General features: G+C 41.5%; 1 protein-coding gene across 21 annotated transcripts in view; it reads left to right on the top strand.

Moving 5' to 3' along the window:
• macf1a (microtubule actin crosslinking factor 1a) overlaps nucleotides 1–14,122 on the top strand; it is a 269,747-nt gene that overhangs the window by 232,946 nt on the left and 22,679 nt on the right. For 18 of the 21 annotated variants that reach the window (XM_049602954.1, XM_049602945.1, XM_049602957.1 and 15 more), the window contains 10 exons: nucleotides 2,376–2,542; nucleotides 3,631–3,790; nucleotides 5,288–5,614; nucleotides 6,197–6,281; nucleotides 7,920–8,146; nucleotides 9,142–9,348; nucleotides 9,467–9,694; nucleotides 9,845–10,063; nucleotides 10,161–10,364; nucleotides 12,986–13,211. In XM_049602954.1, coding sequence (XP_049458911.1) covers nucleotides 2,376–2,542; nucleotides 3,631–3,790; nucleotides 5,288–5,614; nucleotides 6,197–6,281; nucleotides 7,920–8,146; nucleotides 9,142–9,348; nucleotides 9,467–9,694; nucleotides 9,845–10,063; nucleotides 10,161–10,364; nucleotides 12,986–13,211 — 2,050 coding nt within the window. The remainder of the gene's footprint in view (nucleotides 1–2,375; nucleotides 2,543–3,630; nucleotides 3,791–5,287; nucleotides 5,615–6,196; nucleotides 6,282–7,919; nucleotides 8,147–9,141; nucleotides 9,349–9,466; nucleotides 9,695–9,844; nucleotides 10,064–10,160; nucleotides 10,365–12,985; nucleotides 13,212–14,122) is intronic. The other 3 variants (XM_049602953.1, XM_049602956.1, XM_049602944.1) reach the window with 1 other exon arrangement.

The following is a 14,122-nucleotide window of genomic DNA, read 5'->3' as shown; positions in this document are numbered from 1 at the left end:
GTGGTGCAACATGACAATCTCCATAGATGAGGACCTGCTCCCTATGTAGATATAAATAGCTCATTTTATGGTAATGAAAACACAACAATTCTTATTTTTCAAGTGACTAAATACTAAAGAAAACATACTTATTATATTATATTCCATTTTTGCCAATACATCCCCCTAAACCTGCGCACTGGACCTTTAAAGCAGCTTTCTTAAGGTCATCAAGAGTACATTTTGATGAGAAGTGTTTTTTATTCTGTGTCTGGTCCAATTTACCATTTTTGTGGATTTGATGCGGCGATCATCAAGCACAGTTTTAAGCTTCTGCCACCCACATCCTCCTCTTCTTCCTTTGAAGTATCCTGCCAGCTTCTGGCTGTGCATTTTAATTTTCACTTTAAATTTTTCTGAATTATTTGTTCATTTTTTTTAAAACATTACTGTGAGAAACAGTTCTTCTCTTTATCAGACATGTTGAATGGAGACATTATTGATATTCAGATGTCCTTAATGTCCTTCAACTACAAACAATAGATATTTGAATGACAAGCACACACACAAACACACAGTCAATGATCCGTCTGCCTGGCATCCAAACGGCCCCAGTTGACCGTCTGCCAGTCAGACTGGCAAAAAAACAGACACACACACACACACACACACACACACACGCACGCATGGTGGATTTGTATTGTTTTTAGACACACACACACACACACACACACACTTTTCCCCTGTTTATCCAACATACACTTCCTGTGTTTGTGCACATGAGTGTGCTGCAGTCTCAACCAGCGATCAATCACACGTGTTTACATCCGTGACGGCGAGTGGTGTCACCGTTTGGCTGAGAAAGAGAGCGTAAACTGTAGAGTGCATTCCAGGGGCTGAGCTGAGCTGTTGGTTCAAAGCAGACTGAGAGGCTGCTATCTGAGCAGACAGGAAGTTCCTTCGTGTATTTTGTTTTCTAATATTAACAGTTGGATCCCTAGTAAAGTGAATAAAGTTTTTTTTTATATCTACCTTTTAAAAAGTAGCACCTACACTAATTAAATGTTTAATAATTCATCTAGAGATAACATGAGCCCTTTAATGAAACATTGATAACGGTGTTAAAGAGGGAATGATTGATGAGCTTTGTACGAGGCTTTCCTCCAAAAAACGGCAAGTGTTGGTAATGTTTCAAAGTGTAGGTTTTGGTAACAATGGAAAACATGTCATAATCTGTTGCAGACAAAAAAGATAAATTCTCCCACACAATTTATTTCATGCCTAAGACTTGCCCAAACCTAACCGCAGATTAGAGGGAGAGTAGGATGGGTCATGCCGTTACCCTCCTAAGGAAAGAAAAATTGAGTACAGGCGGCTTTGATTTAACCTAATGGTCATTTTTGGAAGCTATAGCTTGTTGTGGTGTTAAACGAATTTGTGTTTTTTTGTGTTTCTAGTATTATGGTGAATGTAAGAATGTAAGCACCCTCTCAGCTTACAGAAGTACTGTAAATCAGTAATAGCAGCCTGAGCAAAAATATTCGCCCATCTGACAAAGCTTAAGTTTTCACCATCATTGTTTACATCAGACTTTAACATGAGTTTTTCACACATCATCTGTCGATAACAATGCTGATGTAATATCTAACAGACAAAATTACAATGTTTGTTTACAATAACTTCCAGGTAGAAAATGCTTGTGTCACATACATAAAGTCCATGATGCTGAACAAATGCTGCCCCTTCTGGTTAGTTTTTTGCCACCTAAAAAGGCCCACCTTAAAACATCAACATCAGTTTAAATGTACACTATATTTAGAAAATTTTCACGTCTTTACCTTGCTGTCAAGCAGCCCTTTCAGACAGGGAACTGAAGGCGTTATCTCAAAGCTACCAGAATCCATTGACAAAAACAGTAATTGTATTTCACAGAACATGGGAGTTGCTGGTCTGCCGCTGCCTCGATTAGTTAGTGTGTATGGTGGCTAAAAGACGTTTTGCTGCAGCAGTACATTGTTTAGCTCCCATTCTGGTAGATTTGGTTTATCAAAGATCCAAGCAAAGCAACTCGGTACACAAAATAAGCACAGTGCAAACATCAGAGAGATCGGATCATAGTGTTTAGACAAAAACAAGTTCACCAATTTCACACATCTCTGCAATTCAAATCAATTGACAGTTTTCGACCCTAGAGTGATGAATGGTGTAGGTGCGACATCATGGTGATTTGGTCTTTACTGTAGTCCCATAAAGTCATGAAAATATAAGAACAATTTAAATTAATCAAAATAAACAGAGAACAATGCTAAAAAAGGCCCACAGTGGAACCTAAAGCTCTAAAGAGAACTCTCATAGAAGTAATTTGTACTCATGACTGTGTGTTTGTCTTCCTCCAGCTGCTACAGAGACTGTTAGATGACCGCCGGCCGACAGTGGAGATGATCCGCGCTGAAGGAGAAAGGATCGCAGCCACAGCGGACACTCAGGACCGAGAGAAGATTCAGACCCAGCTCCAGAGTCTGGCAGAGAGATGGACTGACCTGATGGACAAGGCCAGCGGCAGGTAAGTCTCTTTACAGTACAGGGGGGCTTCAGGATGGGGACAGTTTGGGTATAAGCTCCAGCCACCTGCATCTCTGACTTACCCGTGGAGTGAGAAAAGAAAAAGGGAATTTCCCTGAAGCAAATATCATATTACTCTCTTAAGATCATCTTGGCACTTGTAGATGCCTCTGATTTTCTTGGGATTGTTGACACTTCAAAATGATAATTTCTGTCCTTTAAAAAGGCAACACAGGTAATATCTCAGAAAGCTAAAAGTTACAGATTTGTCTTGCTGTAAATATGTGGTTTGGGAAATAATTGGTGGTGTTCCTCAACAGCATGTTATCTTGTGGTTATTTCCTGTTTTCTCGTTTCATCTGTGTGTGGCTCCGTTGAGCTCCACTGTACTTAAATAAAGAATAGTATCATTACTTGTGGTTTCTGTGGTCTGAAGTCATCACAGCGGCTCTTCCATTCACTGGGGAAAGAAATGATTCTTCAGAGAAAATGGGTACACACTCACAAAGCTCAGTGAAGAGGTTTGATATTTGGGATGACCTCTTATAAAGAGTGTGTTCATATATAATGTTCATAAAACATTCATGCCTGACAACTTTCTGTAAGGCTTGATGTAAAAACCTTTGTCACGTCCCTGGAATGTAATACACTGTCTGTATGAACACTAACAACATAAATATTGTAAATCTACACAAACACAAACACACTGTTGCTTTCTTTATAAGCACACTGCGAGATGCTTGTGTTGACACTAACACACACACGCACACAAAGACAGACATATGTGTTTTCTCACCACTTCACAAAACCTCCCTCTCTCCATCGGTTTCAAACACACCACAATAAAGCATTTTATCTGTTTATGAAAGTCTTTGGAATTTAATAATATATCATAAAAAATCATGACCATTTAATAAGCTGTGTTTATTAAAAGGACAACAGCTGTATGACACAAAGTCAGCTTCAGTTGAGCTCAGAATCTGAGAAAGCAATAAAATACCAATAAAAGCTCCCCTCCTCCTCCTCCTCCTCCTCCTCCTCCTCCTCCTCCTCCTCCTCCTCCTCATCTCTTCGTCTCTCGTCCTTCAGGCAGAGGCAGTTGGAGGAGCTGCAGGTTTTGGCTCTTCAGTTCCACGAAGCTCTGGAGCCGCTGGGAGAATGGCTGAGCACCACCGAGAGACGTCTGAGCTCCGCTGAGCCCATGGGAACCCAGACAGCTAAGATCACGCAGCAGATCATTAAGCACAAGGTATCGTTTGGCCCCCATCATTACAGAGACCCTCACCGAATAAAAAGGTGACAAAGGGCGATTCTGTGTCTGTCAGTGAGCCTGCTTGAGTAGTTTTTGGGTTGTGTTCTCTAAATATCAAAAAAGGTTAAAACTGCACACATAAAATTCTCACTCCCATCTTTTCGTAGATTGTAGCTGTAGAATGGAGGCTGAATTTACAGGGAGCTGCTCCTAATTGTTGGCATGCTTGGCAAAATAAAGGCTAGGTTTACAGTTGTTCCAGATAAGACAACACTTGGTGACTTACCTTTAAATATTGTTAGCATTCCAGTTTTACAGTCCCCATTTGAACTGACAAGTAACATGGAGAATAATTCATAATATCAAACACAGTCAGCTGTCTTGATAAGTCTAGTGTAACGCAACGGAAAGATGCTGGAGGGAAGCACGAGGCACAAAATCCACAAAGCAGTCATTTACAACCAGTGCTGCCGCGGTGAAAGAATTTCCCTGCAGTGATTAAGGGTGGCTCAACTGCGCGATTTGTGGTTTGACTGCCATTTTTTGGTTGTCTTTGCAAATTACTTGATTTATCCTGATTTTAGTGCTTTGAAAATAGCTTCAGTTTTAGGCTTTTATTGGATATATTGTTGGTTTTTAAATGACAAAAAAAATACACCGTTTAAAAACAAATTAAACACAGAAGGGCAATGAGGCGGGATAAGGGATGCAGCACTTTTCAGCTGAGCCACTTTGGTTGCATCTGGTTGCTATGATATAGAATATCTGTGGAATAAAAAATTGTCACAAGGTAGGATACAGTACTTGTTCTGGATGAAGGGAAGGAGTGAAGTATGTAGGGAGGAAGGATGAACCCACCGGCCTATCTGGGTTCAGTATTCCTTTCTCCTCCATCCTTGTTCTTCAACAATGTCACAGTTGTTCTTAATGGCAGACTATTTGTCCTGCCCCTTCTCCATAGTGATGAGACTGCTGGGTAAAAAGTGACAGTGACAAGCCGCAGTAGTGTTCAACTGCTGCGGCTCAACTGTGACCAAAAAAAAAAAAAAATAGAGACTCAGCACTTTGCTTGCCATCTCCTGCAGCTGGCCTGTCAATACCACATTATTGCAATATTGCAGTTGTTTTGACAGTCCCATTTAATAATAGTGACTTTATGTAGCACACAGACAAAGGTACATAGTGTACTAAATAAACATTTACAACCCAAGCATACCCTTTTTACAAGTTGATATCTCGCTTTATGCATGCTAAGTTGAGTTTTTAGTTTTCATATCAGTTGTGTCAAGTTGTTTTAAGTTCTTTTTATGTTATTCTACACATTTATTCATTTATTCATTCATTCATAGATGTTTATGATTTCCTGTCAATATAATTTGTCATTTGCATGCTCATATTTTGAGTTTTTATCCATCTGTTTTTCTGTTGTCTTGCTGTTCTTTCCTCACTTCCTTTCACCTCAAACACACACACACACACACACACACCTCCCAGGCGGTCCAAGAGGACGTGTCCTCACGTGAAGCAGAGGTCGACCACCTCGAATCCCTCAGCCAATCGCTGACCCCACTCAGCTGCGCAGCCGATCGGGATTGGCTAAGCGAGCGCGTGGGGGCGGTGAGGTCAGGTCACTCGGAGCTTGCCGATTGGTGCTCCAGGCGGGCGGGCATGCTGGAGCAAGCGCTGGCTAATGCTCAGCTGTTTGGGGAGGAGGAGGTAGAGGTGCTGAATTGGCTGGCAGAGGTGGCTCAGAGGCTGAGTCAGGTCTCCGTCCAGAGCTACCAGCACCAGCTACTGGCCGAGCAGCACAAACACACTCTGGTATGACTTCATGAACACGCTGAATGACAACCCAGTTATTCCTTCTGAAACATGTGAACAGTAGGCAGTGCATTTAACAAAGGGTTTCAGTATACATTTATAATTGTAATAATCAGCGGAGTAAGAAGTGCTCAGATCCTTTACTAAAGTAAAAGTAGTAATTCCAACACTGCAGAAATACCCTCTTTACACTGTGTATACAACTCTGTATGCATACAAGTTAAAGTTCTGCAATAAAAATCTTAGTGAAGTAAAAGTACAAGACTCTTAGCATCAAGATATACCTAAACGACCAAAAGTAAAAGTACTCCTAATGTAGAATGCTAATTTCAATTTATTTATATGGATTTTATATACTACTTTACATACAGCTCAGTATCACTGAAATATTCATGTATGACATTTTATACAGTATAGTTGCTGTATATGATATATGGATGACTAGATAACTGGTTTAGTTTGATTAAACTTTATTGTGAACAGTTACATAAAGGATGTACACTGTAGTTAAGGTCTTGGAGCCAATGAGCAAAATGTGTTTTAATCTACTAGAGTTTAACTTTAATCTCTCTTTCCCCTCAGTCTCTGAATGAAGAGATTTTGAGCAGGAAGAAGACAGTGGACCAGGCCATCAAGAATGGACAAGCATTACTAAAACAGACAACAGGTAATCTCAGACTCTTAATCTAATCTTCATATTTTCCTAACCTGACTTTTTCTCTCTCCTAAAAAGATATTATATACGATTTAATTGTTTTTCTTTGTCATTTTTCAATTTGTACTGAAAGATGTCTGACTGGTGTCATCATCTGTCACACATTTTAATTATTAGTAGCTGACATGGTTTCCATTATCCAGTAATTACCATTTTTTACCAGGAAAATCTGTTGGTCTTCGGCATATTTGCGTTCACAGTCTCCAGTGGAAATACTTCCCTCTGACACTGTGTTCTAACTGACTGTAACATAAGCAAGCAGCAGTGACAAAATCAGTTTGATTGCATTGTTTTCTATTGAAATCTCCTAATTGGTTGCAGGCGACTCAGCACTGCTGTTTTGAGGCCCTGTTGCTATTCGTCCTGTCGCTCGCGTTAAAAGTTCCACGATAGACGAGAAACAGCTGATTTGTGACATTGAAATAGGATCTGTACAGTACTTCTTCATTTTCGGACAAAACCCAAAACGTCCTGGCTGGAGGGAGATCACTAGAAGCTGAAAGTCTCTTGTAAATTTTGTGTCATTTTCAGTAAATATCACGATATAAAACATGTTATAAATTACAAACATAGGAAGCTAGCAAGTATTCGCCCATCTTTGGTTGTTACGCCTCCACTCTGACCATAAAAAACTGATAGGTAGCCCACATTTTATGTTTACATGACATAACTGAAGTGAATATTTAGCAGATTCAGTGTGGACAGAGAGCATCCGATGTTAGGACAGGTGATTACATGTTTCCCCAGGGAACATAGGGTGCCATGATATTTCTTTATTTTTAAAATAACCTTATTATGCATGTGAGGCTATTGACGGGAATTATTTTATTTGAAATGTAAAGTACAAGCAAAAGTAGTCTGCTTTTCAATAAAAAATATTATAAATCTACACACCTTGATGATGTCATTCCTAGTAAAGCCTGACTATCGATTGTTCTTAAACTCAATAATCACATATGATATGTGACCGGAATTTCTCCCTTTTCTCCTAGACGTTGAAATCTTCAGAATATGTGGCACCATTTTTTTCTAACAGAAACCCTGGGAACTAAAATCAGTAAAGCAGTCTGTGTGTTATGAATCTTATGTTGTGAAGATTAGTGAGAAATCACTCCAAAAGAGAAACTAAAACAGTGTTTTCCTTCAGTTGTTGTAGATCTTTATCCAAACCACACATTTTTACATCAGCGGTGAACCAAACTGTAACATCTGGTTCGTGTCTCTCTTCTCTTGATATTAGCCATGCTGACTGCTTGCACTATTAGTTGGATGATTGTCGGTTTACCCCGTGAGCACATTTTGGGTGTGTACTCTTATATTTAGATGGTAAGATGAATGGTGTGGCCATGAGCGGTATGCGGAACTGTCAACTCCAGTGTGCTGTGAGATTTTACAGAACATGTGGTGAATTTTATAAGATAGTTTAAGAGTTGAGACCCAAAAAATTGGATATGCAAGTTAGAAAATACCACAAAAAATCAGGAAAACAAAAAACTCTAAATCTAAGAAGTAGGTCTTTTTCTATACACTCAGCACATGATGTACTGTTGGATCCAGACTGATAAGATTCATGTGTGTGTCCTCCTGCAGGTGAGGAAGTTCTCCTGATCCAGGAGAAGCTGGACGGCATTAAGTCTCGCTATGCTGAGATGACGGCCGGCAGCAGTAAGGCCCTCCGCACCCTGGAGCAGGCCCTGCAGCTGGCCACACGATTCGCCAGCGCCCACGATGACCTCAACCAGTGGCTGGACGGCGTGGAGACGGAGCTCAACAATGTGGAGCCCGACGCCACACCTGCATACCAGGAAAGACAGAAGGTGGGTGGAGTATGAGTATATCCATTTATTTCTACAATGATTTATAAGAGATTAGATTTTTTTCCTATAAACTCCACTGTGAAAACATTTTACTTAGAAACATATTGATTAGTTAAACTAAGATTCTGATGCAGCAGCAGGAAGTTAGTTTAATACAACAGTTAAGTTACAGCACTGTGATGGTGTCTGTGATTCACTTTCTGACACAACAGTTACTGCTTCCTGGTATATTATTAACTCTGACTGTGAGTCACTTGATTTAAAATGAATATTCGGAACAACAACATGAGAATCAACATCTATATGTTGCATCCGTTCTCTTGATGCAACGTCAATCGGTTTCATGGATAGGTGATATAAAGGAGTTGTCATGGGCTGTTTGCTTTTATTATTAAACTGGCCGAGATCCAGTTCTGCTTTTGCATTATTTATTTTTAGTTTCAGCCATTTGTAACAAGTGTCTCCTGCTTTACAAATCAATCAATGGGGCACTTGGGTGACTGTAACTGAGGTGTTTAGCTGATCAAGATTTACAGTCATCCACATTTTACCAGTTGTATTTGATTTTTAAAGATGATTTTTCCCATGAGAGCAAAAATAAACACTATATGAAAAGAATATCTAATTCAACGACAGCTCCTGTCTGTAATGACATTTCAGCTGTTCCAATATCAACCCACCCACAGTTACCATAGTAACATTGATTTACTGCAACCCAATAACAGTTTGTAAAAGCTATTGATTTTTTTTGTCATTTAATTTGTTGCTGCCATCTGTTTTTCACTCTACAATGACATTTTCAGGTTTTACCATTTATTAAAGCTTCACCACTTGTGTTCTTGAAAGTAGATTGACGCCAGACAGCAAAAAAAATCTGTGATACAGTGGAAGCCATTTAGTTAATTTCAGCTTTTTATTTGTATATAAATCTATATTTAAGCAAATATTTCCACTTGGTTGCAGCTAAGACTAATCCATCGCTCTGACTTTTGCAGGAGCTGAAGAAAGTGTCAGCAGAGAAGCGTCTGGTGTTGGACACAGTGAACGAGGTGGGCAGCGCCCTACTGGATCTGGTGCCGTGGCGAGCCCGCGAGGGTCTGGACCGCCTGGTTGCCGATGCCAACCAGCGATACCGACAGTCCGATGAAACCATCACTCAGCGGGTGCAGCTGGTTCAAGCTGCCATCCAGAGGTCACAACAGGTACTACAATCTGTCTTACCCTTGGTGTAAACTTTAATGTTGAGCGAATCAGTTCCATTAGATGTGTCTATTTTACTCTGAGCACTTAAACATGCTAAACGCTAACTCCTTCCTTCAGTATGAGGAGGCAGTGGATGCAGAGCTGGACTGGGTCAGAGAGACCGAGCGTAAATTGGCTTCTCTGGGGCCCCTGAGTCTGGAGCCTGATGTGACGGTGGCCCAGATGCAAGTGCAGAGGGCCTTCAACATTGACATCATCCGACACAAAGACACTGTGGATCAGCTGCTCAGCACCAGAGACGACATCCTGGAAACCTGCAGCGACGCCCAGAAGGACGCACTGATAGTGAGTCACTGATGGAGAATTGCACACTGGTAGCAAGTCAGGGATGAACTGAGTGAGAGTGGAAAGTGAGGGACATGATGCTTAACTGTTGAATCGTGTGGAAAGTATAACAACACTAATGTCTTTACACGTTTCATCTTTCTTCTTCAGGTGAAGACAGATTCTCTCAGTGCTCGTTATGATACAGTGAGCCAGAGCCACAGCGAGCGGTTCTCGGCTCTTGAGCAGGCCCAGGTTTTGGTCACTCGGTTCTGGGAGACCTTTGAGGAACTGGAGCCATGGTTGGGCGAGACTGAAACCCTCATCACCCAGCTGCCACCACCAGCCATCGACACTGACGCTCTCCGACTGCAACAGGACCAGATGAGGGTAAGAAAGGATATTTTCTTTTCAGCTTTCCAACTTAAATGTGTATATTTTTACGCATTCTTAATTTCTTCTCTCTGTCCTGCCACTGCCTCTCCAGCTGCTCAGGGAGTCTATCGCAGAGCACAAGCCCCACATCGACAAGCTGCTAAAGATCGGACCCCAGCTGGCCGAGCTCAGCCTCCAGGAGGGGGAGACGATAACACAGCGCTACACCGAGGCCGAGAGACGCTACCTGGCCATCAAAGAGGGCGTCAAGGGTCGTGCAACAACCCTTGACGAGGCAGTGTCCCAGTCTGCACAGGTGCGTCACAGAGGACAGATCGTTAACTGTTTAATGCTTGATTTAAGAAACTGTGTTTTAGCTGCAGACCTGGGTCTGATAGATTTGTTATTCATTCAACGTGGGAACCAGAATGTCAGAGGGCTTTGACGTGCCATTTTGTGTGTGAATTGACCTAATTTGTTAAACTACTCACGCTTTTACCTCTCAGTGCATAGTGGAGACCTTGTGTAGATAGGAGAAAATTTGTAAATGCTGTTTGGCCCAGGTCTGTTTACAGCTTGTTAGACGGTGTCTGCAGCCCCAGACAAAACAGACTGATGTGATTACAAAGCAGCATGAGGTCTGTGTGTGTGTGTGTGTGTGTGTTTGTGTCTGCTGCTCTAAACTAAATGATAATAAGGAATTATCGTGCAGAGTCATGAGTTCAGTGAGAGTTTAATTCTAGTCTGCTGTCTTGTTTTCTTTACTTTGTGTTTTATATGTTTTAGTTTTTAAAATGTTTATACATCACTAGCATCAGCTCATACATACCGTATGTACCTGAAATCATCATTTAGACTTTTCTTTCATCACATCACACATCTTCTTTTAGTGTTAGTTTTCTTTACTGATATTTTTATCACTCTTTGGACACTATCTCATGAGACATCATTGACTCACCTGAGTGGCAGACTGTGAGAGTGTTGTTGCCGTCGATATTGCCTGACAGTTTGTACTGTATGCATGTCTCTGATTTAACTCATTGTATTGTTTCTCCACCCTCCGCCCCCCTCACCATCAAACCAATCCATGTACTGCTCCTTCTCTTTCTCCACCTGCACTTCCGCACTGTCCTCATCCCTCACTCCACCCTAAACCACCCCACCTCCTTGTCTCTCCTCCCTCACCCTTTAAACTTAACCTTAATCTCCCCCATCACTGTGTCCAACCCCTCGTCCCTGCAACCCTCCACCATCCCACCCCTCGTTCATTGTGGATGTGCTGTGTGTGTTGCCCCACCCCACCGTCATTTTCTCCATCATCACTGCTCACTGCAATCACCCAGCTGGTAGAGGTAAGACCACTGACTGACAACATCAAACTGGCACTCAGGCGCCGGTCTCACCACACGATTTGGTCGACTTATAAAATATGAATCGATACTAATACTAATACTAATATTAGTATATATACTAATCAAGTACTAATCTCACCAGTCAGATCATCTCAAATGGTTAAGGCTGTCTGGTTTGTTACTGATTAGAAATAACTGAAAGAACCACAGCTTGAGATTTTCAATCAAATGTATGATCTACATAATGGTTCAAACCATGTGTCTGCCAACCCTGAGTGACAATGAAACTGAAATCAATCTGGTAGGAAATGTCCCTTTTGTGTAGGCTTGTAGACCTGAGTTAAGCCTAGTCTAAGGCTGGAGATAAACTTGCTTTTAACTGCGTGTTTGCATTCACATGATAGCTGCCCACATATCCTGCGTCCCTTTGCAGCACTGGTTGTGCACGTCCTCAGAAATTAATGTGACATGTCCACAAGATGTAATACTCACATGAACATTAGGGGCAGTGTGATGTGATTGTGCACTGGCAGAATGAGAGAAACATATGCGCCATCGTCACAGCCGTCCCAACTCACCTGCCAGGCTTTAAACCAGAATCAAGAGAAGGGAATGCATCACTCCAGTTTTAGCTACTTTACACTGGCTCCCAGTATGTTTTAGAATAGATCTTAAGATTCATGGCCTCTCCTTTGGCCTACTTTCTTACTTATCTGTGATATTTTACTGCCTTGTGAAGCACGTTGTTATGTTTGAGTGCTTTTTAGACAAAGATTGTTATTATTATTTGTTAATATTATCTACAGTGGCTCCTCTACTGCTTTTTCTGCCGTGATCCGCTGTGATCTCAGAATAAACAATATAGTAACCTCCTTGAATGTCACCATGTTTACTGTTTACATCATGCAAATCCGTAAGTTCTGCACTGTCTGAGCTCTCTGGTGTGCCCTCTACTTTAATCCTCCAGAAACACACACATTACACAGGCAAGTCAACGTGAACAATTCCTTTCATGACGCAGCTGGTTGTCTACGTAAACAGGTGGTTAAAAAGCGAGTATATCCTAAAACAGAGACATGCCTTCCAGTAATGGTTGTTAAGTCTCAGGCTAGGCTTGATTAAGTCCTCCTTTTGTATCACAAGAATCTTTCCCTTGTGGTTAGATCTGATTTGTTGTGTTATGTAGTGATTAAGCAGTTTGATTTCCCTTGGACGCATAAAAAGATCACCTCAGTAGAAACTGTACAGTGTTTTCTCTCTTGTCTATAATGTCTCCTGAGTCCTTTAGAGTCGACTGAACTTTGTTATACAATCTGTGTGACATGCTGAAGGTGTAATATTGAGATATTAAATACTGTAGAAGAACAGTACGTCTGTTCCGCATCTCCTGTTGAAATGATATGAAATTAATAATGAAAAAGCCTAAAAGTTAATGCCACAGATGGCTGAACACCCACATGATATCTCAGTATTTTCCCACTTTCAAAATGTCACCCAGCAATCAAAAACCTAACCCCAGCCCCCTCAACACACACTCTCTCTTCCTCCTCATAATACTTTCTTCCAACTCTACTTCCGTCCTTAGTTCCACGACAAGATGGACCCCCTACTGGAGACCCTGGAGGGGGCAGTCCAGCGGCTGCGGCAGCCTCCCCCAGTGGCAGCAGAGGTGGAGAAGATCAGGGAGCAGCTGGCGGAGCACCGAGCCCAGGGGCTGGAGCTGGACAAACTGCTGCCGAGCTTCTCCGCCCTCTGCGCCCGCGGAGAGGAGCTCATCGGACGAGCTGCTCACGACGATCCTGCTGCTCAGGGTGAGTGGCAGGGATGTGTCTGACAGTGAATGACAGACAAAAAACATTCAAAATGACATGCAGGCAGACAGGATGCACAGTCGATGTGTTAAACAGGGTCGGGGATTTACACCATAATGAATAATCTCCATGTTACAATATTTCAAAGACTATAGTTTATATTCATTAATTATAACATCACCCTTATTGCTATTGTTTCATTCACTGATAAGCTGCTCTACACGAAGCCAGCAGTTTAAGGAAAACTTGACTGAAATGGCTACCACATGAAGAGCTGAACAAATTAACCAGTGTTGCCAACTCTTATTGTAGGCATTCAGTGTGTGCCTATGATTTTATTTATAATGAAAAATACTGACCATAACTGGAACAAAACATTACACAATCAAGACAAAAAGACAGAACAGAGAGACAAACATAACACTTATGTGGTTTGTGTAAAAAAAAAAAAATATTACAGATCTTTTTTCTTTTTTTTTGGGCAGCAGTCCAACTAGTTCATAATTAATTGGCCAAAGTAAGTCACTGTTTTACTGGCACAGAGCCAGCAGGCAGACCTCGTCAAATCTTGAAACAGAGCAGATTCAGCTCAGTTAAGCTCTGCATATTTCTTCCAACACCACCACATGGTGAGAATACACACACACACACACACACATATCTTTGTTGTATTGCCCTCTGAAGAACTTTGTGCTTTGGCACCCTCCATGCTTCATGAAAATGAAAGGCCTCACTGTGCAGCAATAGTGGGAGTGGACTGATGAGAGACTTAACGTAGCTGTTCTGGACACTAGATGGCAAAATTCAGACAAAGACGATATTATTGTTACTCTTCTACTCTGCATAATAGAATTATTTCCCAGTATGCCCAGTGAGATCCCACCAACTACTCTCTACAAGCTTGTTGAAAC

This window comes from Epinephelus fuscoguttatus, linkage group LG17 (genome assembly GCF_011397635.1).
Source record: "Epinephelus fuscoguttatus linkage group LG17, E.fuscoguttatus.final_Chr_v1".
In the NCBI taxonomy this organism is placed as follows: Eukaryota; Metazoa; Chordata; class Actinopteri; order Perciformes; family Serranidae; genus Epinephelus; species Epinephelus fuscoguttatus.
Note: the sequence above shows the minus strand (reverse complement) of the source record. Positions and strands in the feature narration are given on the sequence as shown.